At 42.3% G+C, this 13,994-nt stretch overlaps 1 protein-coding gene across 1 annotated transcript; it reads right to left on the reverse strand.

The window, feature by feature from the left end:
- Window positions 1-9,844: 9,844 nt before the first annotated feature.
- Window positions 9,845-10,531, reverse strand: LOC138895982 (uncharacterized). Its single transcript, XM_070180750.1, has one exon. The coding sequence runs from the start codon at window positions 10,529-10,531 to the stop codon at window positions 9,845-9,847; it is 687 nt and encodes a 228-aa protein (XP_070036851.1).
- Window positions 10,532-13,994: the final 3,463 nt, after the last annotated feature.

The following is a 13,994-nucleotide window of genomic DNA, read 5'->3' on the forward strand; positions in this document are numbered from 1 at the left end:
GACACTGACAAATATTTGGTCGTTTTGGTCAGCAATTATGCGACCAATATGGGGTCCGTATACTGATTATGCGATCGCATATGCGATCGCAGACCTTGTTCTAGAGTTCCATTTTTGGGTTTTTTAAACCCGACCCTATTTCGTTAAATACAGTTTTTGGGCCATTTTTGAGCTATAATCTAACATTTTAGAGTGAGAGAGAGTGCCGTAGAGTGAGAGGGTATTCTTCAATAATTGTTCTTCAATTCTTGCTAATGTTTTGGAAGATATAGAAGGGAAACTCGCTAGGTCTTCATCCTAGAGATAAGATTCTACACCCTAACCCTCAATTTCGAATTTTGTCTAGAAATGGTTAATTAACAAGATAATATTTGGGCATGAGAGTTGTTTATTTTACATGCATGTGTTATCAAAGGGTGTAGGGAGATTGTTGAGCTAAAAATGGTAAAGATTGGGTTGTGGGATGATGATATCCTCCATAAAAAGGACCTTGAGTTTAAGGAATTCTTAGATTCAAGTTGCTAAGAATTCCGGAACGTTTTATAGTTTAAGGAAGCTCGATTGAGGTATGTTGGACAAACTCTTCTCCTAGAACTGGATCCCACGATATTCATGTGAATTATGTAAGTCCTGAGTGGTTCATTATAAAATTGGCTATTCCGAGTTAGATTGGGTTGAAAGATGTATGTTCAACAAGTATCCCCAAATGCTTTATTCATGTGTTAAAATATGGGTTGTGCATTAATACTGTTTCGACTTCAAGTTAAGTTCAAACGAAGGTTATTAATCCAAATTTTGGGAAATATCTCTATGTGCCTTAGACTCTAAATTGCTCACATGTGTACTAAACACCTTGATTTTAATTGTATTTGTTGTTGTTGATGATGATGATAGTTGAAATTGAAAAGGTGAGCATGAAATACTAAATATGGCCAACGTGCCAAGAATGATCTTATAATTAGGGCCATTAGTACCAATGAAATGAAAAGATGTGAATGTAATATGAAATGCGATGATTGATATAAAAAGGTTGATGTCTCGAATAAGACAGCCTAGCCGATTGGGTCGTGATCGGATACCATGTCGCACACCTGGTGATGATTGTGCTGGATATTGTAATTGAAATTGTGATTGTGGTCGATGTCTCTAATAGATAGCCTGGTCGATCGGGTCGTGATCGAACTCCGTGTTAAAGATGGTGGTCTTGATATTGAGAGTAATTGTGGTTGATGTCTCTAATGAGATAGCTTAGTCGATCGGGTCGTGATCGGACTACGTGCTGAGTGTACGGTGGTAATGGTTTTGTGAATAATGGTATTGTGGAAAATGGTATATCGATACTTAAAATCTCCAAATGTGAGATGTGGAAATAAATTTGAACATTATCTTGATCCTAAATTGAGGTTTGATGTTGATTTTGGTTTCATTGATTTTATGATAATCTTGTTTGTATTATTTGTCATTCTATTGAGAGGGAGTTTAGGTATACATACTAGTGATATTCGACAGTACTAACGTCCCTTTTGCCGGGGGTGCTGCATCTTTAAATGGATGCAGGTGGTTCCACAGCAGGAGATATTGATCAGTGAAAGCAATACACCTTCTTCCCAGCTGACTTGGTGAGCCCCACTTCATCCCGGGGTCATGAATCTTTTGTACTTTGTGTATTATGTTTAAGTTATAGCCAGGGCCTTGTTTCCGGCATTATCATTGTACTCTTCTTTATCTATAGAGGCTCTGTAGACATAGTGTGGGTTGTGTATTGGTGCTGGGAAAGACAAACTATGTTATGTTGTGGTTGTATTTCTTGTTCCTCTTGAGACTTTAAGAAAAATGATGAAAACTATTGGAAATGAATTGGTATTGTAGACATGATCATGTTTTTGTCTAATTAATGAAAATATGTATTATCTTCATTCGTAGATGAGTTTGGGTAGAAGAAAATCTAACAGGCTTGCTCGGTCAGGTTCACTCGGTTGAGTGCCAGCGCACTCCTCTGTTTTGTAGAGTGACAAGTTCGGTCCCGCAGGTCAAGCAAAAGTCTGATGCAATCAAGCAGCTTCGTGTTGAAGTTGACGCAGCGAAATAAGAGGCCGAGGAATGGAAGAAGAACATGGACCGCCTCGTCTTAGAAAAGGAGACTACCTGAACTCAACTGGCTTCGGATGAGACCCAACTCTGAATCTTGAAAGAGAAAGCTTTGGTGCAAGCCAAGAAAATTGAGGAGTTCCAGTCTCAGTTGAGCTCAGCAAATTCTGATCGAGGGAGACTACCCACAGAACTTGCCGTGGCTAATTCGGAGGCCGAAAAAACCATGGCCAATGCTGATGCAATGGTGGTCGTTTATCAATCTGATGCCGAAGTTGCTCAGGTTCGAGCAAAAGAGGTCACTGAGGCCGCTCAGGCTTGAGCAAACTGGGTTGTCGAGCATGTTTAATGCTAGTCTTGAAGGGACACTCTCGAAGAGATCCATGCTCGTGGCTTCAATACTTCAGTTGAGATCGAGAAAGCTAAGGAACTTGAAGCCGAACCAGAGTGTTGGTCTTTTCTAATGATGATAACACCGGGAGTGCGAGCGGATCTGAAAGTGAAGGGGGCCTCGAGGGCGAAGACGCTGCTCCCGGAGAGGACTAAGTCTTTTAGTATTTTTTGTGTTTCTTATCAGACCGTTTTGGTCTTTTGTAAATAAATTTGATCGGACCATGCTGCCCTTGTAAATGATTTTTGACATGTATAAAAACCATTATTCCTTTCTACCTTGTAGAATTGTGAAGTTGTTTTCTGATCGATACCGAACTAGTGTAGCCCTTAGGCATTCTGATCGAGTGAGTGCTTGCTCGAACTCGAATTAAGCTTTATTGTCGAGTGAGTGTTTGCTCGAACTCGAAGCAATGTAGCCCTTAGGCTTTATGGTCGAGTGAGTGTTTGCTGAAACTTGAAGTAAAATAACAGCCCTTAGGCTTTATGGTCGAGTGAGTTTTTGCTCGAACTCAAAGTAAAATAATAGCCCTTAGAATTTATGGTCGAGTGAGTTTTGGCTCGAACTCGAAGTAAAAAAACAACCCTTAGGCTTTGTGGTCGAGTGAGGGTCTGCTCGAACTCGAAGCAATGTAGCCCTTAGGCTTTATGGTCGAGTGAGTGTTTGCTCGAACTCGAAGTAAAATAACAGCCCTTAGGCTTAATGGTCGAGTGAGTGCTTGGTCGAACTCGAAGTAAAAAGCATCTCTTAGGCTTTGTCGTGATTCCTGGTTGCTGGCCCGCGCACGGGCTAGCACCAATACTCATAATACTTCGGTATCGGTGGGATTTGATACTGCTCCGACCAGGCTTGATGAGGTCGAGGAGGGGACTTCAACCCAAGTTCCTGAGTCGAGAGAGACTAGGGATGTTTTACCTAGGGGCAAAGAGACTGTCGAAGAAGTTACAGATGCTGGTGTGCAAACCGAGCTTGAGGCTCCCCAAGGATGGAGGCAGCACCCAAAAAGACCTGCTCGGGGCAATAGAGATCGGGGATTCCTCCTCTTTCCCTTCTTTCTCCCAATCGATGATACGTGATGCTCAAGTTGTGGAGACTTGTCATGGGGAAGGATCCCATGGAGGGAAGGATCCTTTCCGTAGTTATTTTATTAGGGTAGATGATGTCACCGGTCCGAGTGACAAGGAGGCTCCGAAGAAGTGCTCGAGCGAGGTGGGAGTGCCTTGTCTTTTTAACGAAGCCCAACAGGCCCTGAATCGGGTAAGTTCATACTTTCTTTGCCAATTTTCATACTTTTGTTTTCTTTCCTTGTATATTCCCTTCTTATTTTTGTAAGCTTATGTGCTTCATCACGAGGCATTTTTCCAATCCCGAGGGGAGACGAGCCGGTACGAAGCCAAAGTTCGAAGGCTTACTGAGGAGAGAGATGCCCTAAAGCTTCTCAGTTAGAAGAGAGAAGGAGAAGTAAAAGTACATCAGGCCGAGCTAAAGTATTTGGAAAAGAACAAGCTGATCTGGCCGAGTAGGTAAAAAGAATCTTTGAATTTAATGATATTGAATCGGGAGTGATGGCTATCAGTTCAGTCCGGCAGGTCGAGCAAAAGTTTGATACGATCAAGTAGCTTGAAGTTGAAGTGGACGCAAAGAAATCAGAGGCTGAGGAACTGAAGAAGAACATAGATCGCCTCACCTCAGAAAAGGAGACTGCCCGAACTCAACTGGCTTCAGCTGAGACCCAACTCCGAAGCTTGAAAGGGAAAGCCTTAGTGCAAGCCAAGAAAATCGAGGAGTTCCGGTCTCAGTTGAGCTCAGCAAATTCTGATTGAGAGAGACTGGCCACAGAACTTGCCATGGCTAATTCGGAGTTCGAAAAAACCATGGCCAATGCTGATGCAATGGTGGCCATTTATTGATCTGATGCCGAAGGTTCTCAGGTTCAAGAAAAGGAGGTCATTGAGGCCGCTCAAGCTCGAGCAAACTGGGTTGCCGAGCATGTTAAATGGTTGTATCGAAGGGACACTCTCGAAGAGATCCATGCTCGTGTCTTCGATCTTTCAGCCGAGATCGAAAAAGCTATGGAGCTTGAAGCCGAACCAGAGTATTGGTCTTTCCTGATGATGATGACACCGGGAGTGCGAGTGGATCTGAAAGTGAAGGGGGCCTCGAGGGCGAAGACGCTGCTCCCAAAGAGGTCTAAGTCTTTTAGGTTTTTTTGTGTTTCTTATAAGACCGTTTTGGACTTTTATAAATAAATTTGATCGGACCATGCTGCCCTTGTAAATGATTTTTGACATGTATATTAAACTTTCTGCCTTGTAGAATTGTGAAGTTGTTTTCTGATCGATACCGACCTAGTGTATCCCTTAGGCCTTCTGATCGAGTGAGTGCTTGTTCGAACTCGAATTAAGCTTTATAGTCGAGTGAGTGTTTGCTCGAACTCGAAGTAATGTAGCACTTAAACTTTATGGTCGAGTGAGTGTTTGCTCACACTCAAAGTAAAATAACAGCCCTTAGGCTTTATGGTCGAGTAAGTGTTTGCTCGAACTCGATGTAAAATAACAGCCCTTAGACTTTATGGTCGAGTGAGTGTTTGCTCGAACCCGAAGTAAAAAACAACCCTTAGGCTTTATGGTCGAGTGAGGGTCTGCTCGAACTCGAATTAATGTAGCCCGTAGGCTTTATGGTTGAGTGAGTGTTTGCTCTAATTCGAAGTAAAATAACAGCCCTTAGGCTTAATGGTCGAGTGAGTGTTTGCTCGAACTCAAAGTAAAAAACATCCCTTAGGCTTTGTAGTCGAGTGAGGGTTTGGTCGAACTCGAAGTAAAATAACAGCCCTTAGGCTTTATGGTCGAATGAGTGTTTGCTCAAACTCGAAGTAAGAAATAGTCCTTAGGCTTTATTGTCCAGTGATTTTTTGCTCGAACACGAAGTAAAAAACAGCCCTTAGGCTTTATGGTCGAGTGAGTGTTCGCTCGAACTCGTAGTAAAGGTAGCCCTTAAGCTTTATGGTTGAGTGAGAACGATCGCTCGAACTCGAATTAAGGTAGCCTTTAGGCTATATAGAGCTTCATTTCGTTGATTTTTCGGATGGCAGTCCCCGATTTATGGGGTAATTATTCAAACTCCAGTCAAGGTAGAAGCATCTTTTTGAGATATGAGATATGGGTAAAGAAGAAATTTCTCTTTATAAGTCATTATACATGTCTTCATGTTTTTGTGCCAGGGCTCGAGCAAACTACGCGGACATGGTTTGTTTGACCATTTGGCCCTTACAATTTTTTCCTATCGAGACCCTGTTGCATAGAACTTGATATATTCGAGGGCAATGCCCCCCAGTATTCGAGGTTGATTGTAAAGAGGCCTCGGATACTGTTGAATTGTTCTAAGTTAGCACGATCAATGGTTACGTCATTAAAAACCTCGCCAAAAAAACTATTTGGGACAAAACCGGTCTAACGGAAAAAGAGTGCAACACGTGCTTTCAGACATAAAGGCTTCGAGTTGAAGAATCCATCCCTGTTTCTGGTGGAACACCTGTAAGGGTTAATTTCGAAATACAAATGAACATAGGAGGGTCCTACCTTAGCAGTAGTATCATTTTAGGTGCGACACGTTCCAATTGCTCAGTAGTTGTTTGTCGTTTATCACACCGAGCTTGTAAGATCCTTTTCCGATAATTTCAAGAACCTGATACGGTCCTTACTAGTTCGGACCCAGTTTCCCTTCATTCAGATTTTGGGTGTTGAAGGGTGACTTTCCTTAGCACCAAGTCCCCGATATTAAAATGTCGAAGATTGGTTCTTCGATTGTAGTACCTTTCGATCCGCTGTTTTTGGGCAGCCAAACGGACGAGAGCGGCTTTTCGTCTATCGTCCAATAATTCTAGACTCTTATTCATGGTCTCGTTGTTCGACTCCTTTGTTGCATGTCGAAACCTAATGCTAGGTTCTTCGACATCAACCGGGATCAGAGCTTCGACATCATAAAACAACGAGAATGGCGTTGCTCCGGTACTGGATTTCGATGTTGTGCGGTAATCCCATAGGACCTCGGGTAGTATTTCTCTCCATTTTCCTTTAGCGTCGGTCAATCTCTTCTTAAGATTTTGGATGATGGTTTTGTTGGTCGATTCGGCTTGTCCGTTCCCGCAGGGATGATAAGGTGTTGATAGGATCCTTTTGATCTTGTGATTCTCGAGAAATTTAGTTACTTTGCTGCCGATGAATTATTTTCCATTATCACATACAATCTCGTATGGCATACCGAATCGACATATGATGTGGTCCCAAATGAAGTCTATTACTTCTTTTTCTCTGACTTTCTCGAAAGCATGTGCTTCAAACCATTTAGAGAAATAATCAGTCATAAATAAAATAAACGGAGCTTTACCTGGGGCCGATGGGAGGGGGCCGACGATGTCCATTCCCTATTTCATGAAAGGCCATGGAGATAGGACCGAGTGGAGTAGCTCCCCGGGTTGATGAATCATGGGCGCATGTCTTTGGCATTTGTCGCATTTTCGAATGAACTCCCTTGCATCCCTGCCCATATTGGTCCAATAATACCCTGCTCTGATTACTTTGTGGACCAGCGAATCGGTACCAGAATGGTTTACACAAGTGCCTTCGTGAATTTCCCGTAGGATGTTATCGGTATCTCCTGGTCCCAAACATATTGCCAATGGTCCATCGAACATCCTTCTAAATAGCATTCTGTCGTTGGACAGGGTGAACCATGCTGCCTTTATGTGCAGAGCTCTCGATTCCTTTGGATCTGATGGAAGCTTCCCGTTCTTGAAGTACTCTATATATTTGTTTCTCCAATCTCAGGTTAGACTCGTGGAGTATATATTGGTGTGACCTTCTTCGATCACCGATCTTATGAGTTATACGATAGTCCCCGAGTTGAGTTCGTCATCTTCAACCGATGAACCTAAGTTTACAAGGGCGTCGGCCTCACTATTCTGTTCTCGGGGTAAATGTTGCAAAGTCCATTCCTTAAATAGAGGTATAGTCACCTGTAATTTATCCAAGTACCTCTGCATTCGATCTTGTCGGAGTTTGAAAATCCCGTTAACTTGGTTTACCACGAGGAGGGAATCATACTTAGCCTCTACGACCTCCGCTCCCAAGCTTCTAGCTAGTTCGAGACCTGCAATCATGGCCTCATACTCGGCGTCATGGTTAGTCAATTTTGTAGTTCTGATAGACTATCTTACTACAGTACCTGTGGGCGATTTTAGTACGATGCCTAGTTCGGACCCCTTTGCGTTCGAGGCACCATCCATAAAGAGGCTCCAGACCCCCAAAAGCTCGGGTTTGTACAAAATACTTCGAAGAGGATAAGTTGTTACATCATGTATCGGATGACATTGGAAATATGGTTTTAGTTTTCTAGAGGCATTTATTAAATCAAGTGTTAATTTTTCTAAGTGTGGATACCTAGTTTCGGCCTCGCCTAAGGTCCGACTGACATAATAATAGGGAATTGCGTACCTCGTTCTTTTTGAACCAGGAATTCACTTACCGCTATCTCCGAGACAACTAAGTACAAGTAAAGTTGTTCGTCCACTTTCGGGGTATGAAGTAGAGGCGGGCTCGATAAATACTGTTTCAGTTCCTCCAAAACCTACTGGCATTCCGGAGTCCATGCAAAGTTGGTTTTCTTCTTAAGTAGTGAGAAACATTGGTGGCTCTTATCTGAGGATCTCAAAATGAATCGTCATAGGGCGGCTCTCCGTCCCGTTAGCCTCTACACGACCTTTATATTATCTTCTATCAGATGTCCTCGATAGCTTTGATTTTATCGGGGTTGATCTCGATTTCTCAATTGGATACCATGAAACCAAGAAACTTGCCCAAGCCAACCCCGAATGCACATTTTTCGGGGTTGAGCTTCATAATGTACTCCCTCAGTATGTCGAAAGTTTCCTGCAAATGCTTTAAATGTTCTTCTGCTCGCAAGGACTTAACTAACATGTCATCAATATAAACTTCCATTAAATTTCCTATTTGTTTTTTGAACATTCGGTTTACTAGGCATTGATAAGTTGCACCAGCATTTTTCAGACCGAATAGCATTACGTTATAATAGTAGGTACCGTACTTAGTCATAAACAAGGTCTTTTCTTAATCATCCGGGTTCATCTGTATCTGATTGGCCCCAAAATAGGCATCGAGAAAACTGAGTCTCGTGACCGGCAGTGGCATCGATCATACGATCGATATTAGGCAAAGGAAAAGAATCCTTAAGGCATGCATTATTCAGGTCTATATAATCAATACACATTCTAAGTTTGTTTCGCTTCTTAGGGACTACCACCGCATTTCCTAGCCATTCGGGGTATTTTACTTTTCGAATGGATCCTATTTTAAGAGGTTTGGTTATCTCATCCTTGATGAAGGTATGTTTGACCTCGGGCTGGGGCCTTCTTTTTTGCTTTACCGGATGAAACTTCGGATCCAAGCTTAGTCTATGAGTGGTCGTTTCCAGTGGAATCCCTGTCATGTCAAGAGGGGACCAAGCGAAATAGTTCATGTTAGCTATAAGGAATTGAATAAGCCTTTTCCTGAGCTCGGGATCTAACCCCATGCCCAGGTATACCTTTCGCTCTGGCAGATGATCAATTAGCGTGATTTACTCCAGTTCTTCGACCGTTGATTTGGTAGCGTCGAAATCATCGGGGACCACGAAGGATCGGGGGATCCCATAGTCATCATTTTCGTCAGTCTTTAGATTTTCTAGTTGGGTCAAGGCTGACATTTGTGATTGCTATTTGGTATCGTGTTTTTCCTTTGAATCTGATCCCTTTATCGATGATAGTGAATATATCGAAACTACTTCATCGATGGAAAACATCTACATTGCTCCCCGTAAACCGTTTTGATCCCCTCCGATGTTGGGAATTTCAGAACCTGGTGAAGGGTCGAAGGTACTACTCTCATATTATGGATCCATGGCCTCCCGAACAGGGCGTTATATCTCATGTCGCCCTCAATCACGTGGAACTTCATTTCTTGTATGGTCCCGGCCACGTTTACTGGAAATAATATCTCGCCCTTAGTAGTTTTACATGGCATATTGAATCTTTTTAGTACCAGGGTTGCGGGCACGACCCAGTCCTGGATCAATTAACACACGCTTAACTTGAGTTTTAATCATAAGTACAAATATTACCAGTGCATCGTTATTGGGTTGCATGATTCCTTCCGCATTTTCGTCACTAAAGGACAAAGTTCCTTTAGGTATGTGATCCTGAGTCCGAGATCGTTTCTCTCTTACAATCGACATCTTAGTGCGTGTAAGCACCGGCCCCTGGGGGATATCGATCCCTTCGATTATCATGTGGATGATGTGTTGTGGCACTTCTTATTCGTTTTGTCTCTTAAAATCTCTATTTTTGAAATGGTTTTTGGCCCGGTCACTTAAAAATTCTCGATGGTTCCTTTCATTGAATAACCGGGCTACCTTCACTCTCAACTGCATGCAGTCTTGAGTTCTGTGGCCATGCGTGCCCAGATACTTGCACATTTGATTGGGATTTCTCTGATCTGGATTGGATTGCAGAGGTCGAGGCCACTTAGTATCTTTGATGCATTCGCTGCCCCTGCGATCTCTATTATATGGCTGATATCGGTCCTTGGTTGATCTTGGTTCTCGGTCGATGTCCCTTTTAATAACGGACCCAGAATCCAACTGGTCATCGTCGACTCTAATCTTTGATTGATATTGATTGTGTATATCGGCCCAGGTAACAGCCGGGTACTCGATCAAGTTCTTCTTCAACTGCCGTGAAGCCATCGAGCTTTGTTCGTTCAGTCCTTGAGTGAAAGCTTGAACATCCCAATCATCGGTGACTGGTTGTAGATCAATTCGTTCCATTTGGAAACGAGATATGAACTCTCTTATCATCTCGTTATCTTTTTGCCTTACCTTGAAAAGGTCTGACTTCCTGGTCTCTACCTTTATGGCTTCGACATGTGCTTTTATGAAAGAATTTGTAAGCATAGCAAAAGAATTGATAGAGTTAGGCAGTAAATTATGATACCATACCATTGCCCCCTTTGACAGAGTTTCCCCGAACTTCTTCAATAGTACGGATTCAATCTCATTGTCTTCTAGATCGTTCCCTTTAATGGCACATGTGTAAAAGGTGACATGTTTGTTGGGGTCGGTCGTCCTATTATGTTTAGAAATTTCGGGCATGAGGAACTTCTTGGGGATCGGTTTTGGAGTCGCGCTCAGAGGGGGAAAGGCTTTTGTACAAATTTTTTGGAATCCAAGCCCTTCAATACCGGTGGTGCCCCTGGATCTGATCAAACCTGGAGTTATATGTTTCTACTTTTTTGTCGTTTGATTCAATCCTCTTTTCTCCTAACTCAATTAATTTTGTCAGTTCCTCGAGCATCCTAACAATTTCGGGATTAGTCCCCGACTCTTGTTCATTTGATCTTACTACAGCTGGACCTATAACTGATCTATTTCTACCTGTTGAGCTTGCAACATTTCGAAAATCATACGCAGGCCGATCCCGTCTTCTCCAACATTTTGGGTATTTCTAACTGCAGATCGAGCTCCACCATGAATGCTATTTTCGGGGTCGGAACGTTGGTTTGCCTCGATGGCCATATGTGAATTAATATAAATTGGATATGCGACCCCAGTTCCAATGGGATCGACGAGTGGCCTTTCATCCCCGGTTGTCAGGTTGTTGTTCTTATCTTGAAGGCCAAATTCGTTGTTGATAGGTAGGGCCATTAATTGAGAGTTCATCGTTTTTACCCTGATATCAAAGACACTTCAAAGAGCAAGTATAAAATGGTGTATTTTGAAGAGATTCGTACCAAGTAACCACTGTTATCCTTAGCCCCACGGTGGGTGCCAAATTGTTTACCCGAAAAATGGATAGAGTTAAATTTATGCGTAGTTCTAAGGATACATGGTATAAATTGGTACAAATCATAAAAATAAGTAGAAATATATCGAATTTTGACTATAAAAAGGAATGAATACAAACCCAAATTGAGTAGAGCATCTTTTTTTTAAATGAACAATATGAATCAATATCAAAAGCCCCAAAAAGGATAATATTAGCTAGATGTTATGTAAATCGCAATAATTTCTTAATATAAGAGTGTATGAATGTATGAATGAATCTGTGAATAAATGAATTTTGTCCCCTGAATCAATGATATCCTACTCTTAATATAGTGGATAAATCATACTTTATATATAATTAAAAATACATAGTGGGGATCCCATGATAGATTAATTAATTGGCTTTTCCTTGATTTTCGCCGAGGTTCTCTCCCATGACGTGGCTATAACGGCTCTTGGCCAAACTCGGATGCTCTCGATCGTGATCGGTCTCTATCCGCTCGACCTCTATCTGGGATCGATCTCGGTCTTGGCCGATTTCGGTCTCGATCGGTCTCTATTTGCTAGACCTCTAGATGGGCTCGATATCGATCTTGGCTATTCCCGACCTTGGTCAGTTTCTAGGGCTCGAACGCAACAACCCGACTTCACATCATAGCTTGATATTACAATGATCAACCTCGGTCCATCATGCCACAATCTCAATTTGTCACACGAAGGGCAAACTCGGTTTTGACCGTATACATTAACGTATCTAAGAAACTGGGCATTGTCCTTCCTTTGAATTCCAGTATATTCGATTCCCTATTTGCTTTAGGGAAGTTTATCACAAATACAATAAATTGAAAAACACTAGTATTGTGCATTCTCAGCATATGGCCTTCAAAGTTGAGAGCCACAATATCATCGTTAGTCCCTAGTATGTGGGAATGAATCGTGCTAGGGCGGCTATCTATCCCGTTAGCCTCTGCACGGCCTTTATATTATCTACTATTGTGATGTCCTTGATAGCTTTGATTTTATCGGGGTTGATCTCGATTCCTCGATTGGATACCATGAAATCAAGAAACTTGTCGGAGCCAACCCTGAATGCTCGTTTTATGCTCGCAGGGACTTAACTAACATGTCATCAATATAAACCTCCATTGATTTTCCTATTTGTTTTGTGAATATTCGATTTACTAGGCATTGATAAGTTGCACCAGCATTTTGCAGACCGAATGGCATTACGTTATAACAGTAGGTACCGTACTTAGTGATAAACAAGGTCTTTTCCTGATACTCCGGGTTTATCTGTATCTGATTGTACCCGGAATAGGCATTGAGAAAACTGAAAGTCTCGTGTCCGGCCGTGGCATCGATCATACGATCGATATTAGGCAAAGGAAAAGAATCCTTAGGACATGCATTATTCAGGTCTTTATAATCTATACACATTCTAAGTTTGTTTCCCTTCTTAGGGACTACCACCACATTTGCTAGCCATTCTGGGTATTTTACTTCTCGAATGGATCATATTTTAAGAAGTTTGGTTACCTCATCCTTGATGAAGGCATGTTTGACCTCGGGCCGGGGCCTTCTTTTTTGCTTTACCGGATGGAATTTCGGATCCAAGCTTAGTCTATGAGTGGTCATTTCCGGTGCGATCCTTGTCATGTCAAGATGGGACCAAGAGAAACAATTTATGATAGCTATAAGAAATTGAATAAGCTTCTTCGACCATTGATTAGGTAGCGTCGAAATCATCGGGGACCACGAAGGATCGAAGGATCCCATAGTAAATCATTTTTGTCAGTCTTCAGATTTTCTACTTGGGTCGAGGCTGACGTTTTTGATTGCTATTTGGTATCGCATTTCTCCTTCGAATCTGATCCTTTTGTCGATGATAGTGAAGATATCGAAACTACTTCATCGATGGAAAACATTTCCTTTTGCGGCCGGTTGCTCCCCGTAGACCATTTTGATATAAGGACTCGTAAAAATTTAAACCAAGATAGATTGTGGCGGATGCTCTTAGTCGAAAATCTATGGGTAACTTGGCTCACTTGGAGGCATGTCAAAGGCCATTGGCCCGGGAGGTTCACCAGTTGGCCAGTTTAGGAGTCCGTCTTACAAACTCTAACGAAGGGGGAGTGATTTTATGGAATAGGGCGGAATCATCGCTTTTGACGGAGGTCAAGGAGAAGCAATACAATGATCCTATATTGATGCAGCTGAAAGAAGGGATTCATAAACATAAGACTACGGATTTTTCTCTTGGCATGGATGACGGTACATTACGGTACAAAGGATGACTATGTGTTCCAAACATAGATGGTCTTCGGGAAAGGATCATGGCAGAAGCTCATACTTCTAGATATTTCGTGAACCCAGGTTCTACGAAAATGTATCATGACCTCAAGGAAGTTTATTGGTGGAATGACATGAAGAGGGGTGTGGCGGACTTTGTGGAAAAATGTTCAAACTGTCAACAGGTGAAGGCTGAGCATCAAAGGCCTGGCGGGTGAGCACAGAGTATAGAAATTCCAATATGGAAATAGGAAATGATCAATATGGATTTTGTGCTAGGGTTACCGCGTACTCCGCGTAAGTTCGACTCAATTTGGTTGATCGTGGACTGACTCACAAAATCATCTCACTT

This window comes from Nicotiana tomentosiformis, chromosome 7, assembly GCF_000390325.3.
Source record: "Nicotiana tomentosiformis chromosome 7, ASM39032v3, whole genome shotgun sequence".
Lineage (NCBI taxonomy): Eukaryota > Viridiplantae > Streptophyta > Magnoliopsida > Solanales > Solanaceae > Nicotiana > Nicotiana tomentosiformis.

What these genes read in the sequence shown, in the direction of transcription:
- LOC138895982 (XM_070180750.1), bottom strand. Translation starts at nt 10,531, where the DNA reads ATGGTATGGTATCATAATTTACTGCCTAACTCTATCAATTCTTTTGCT.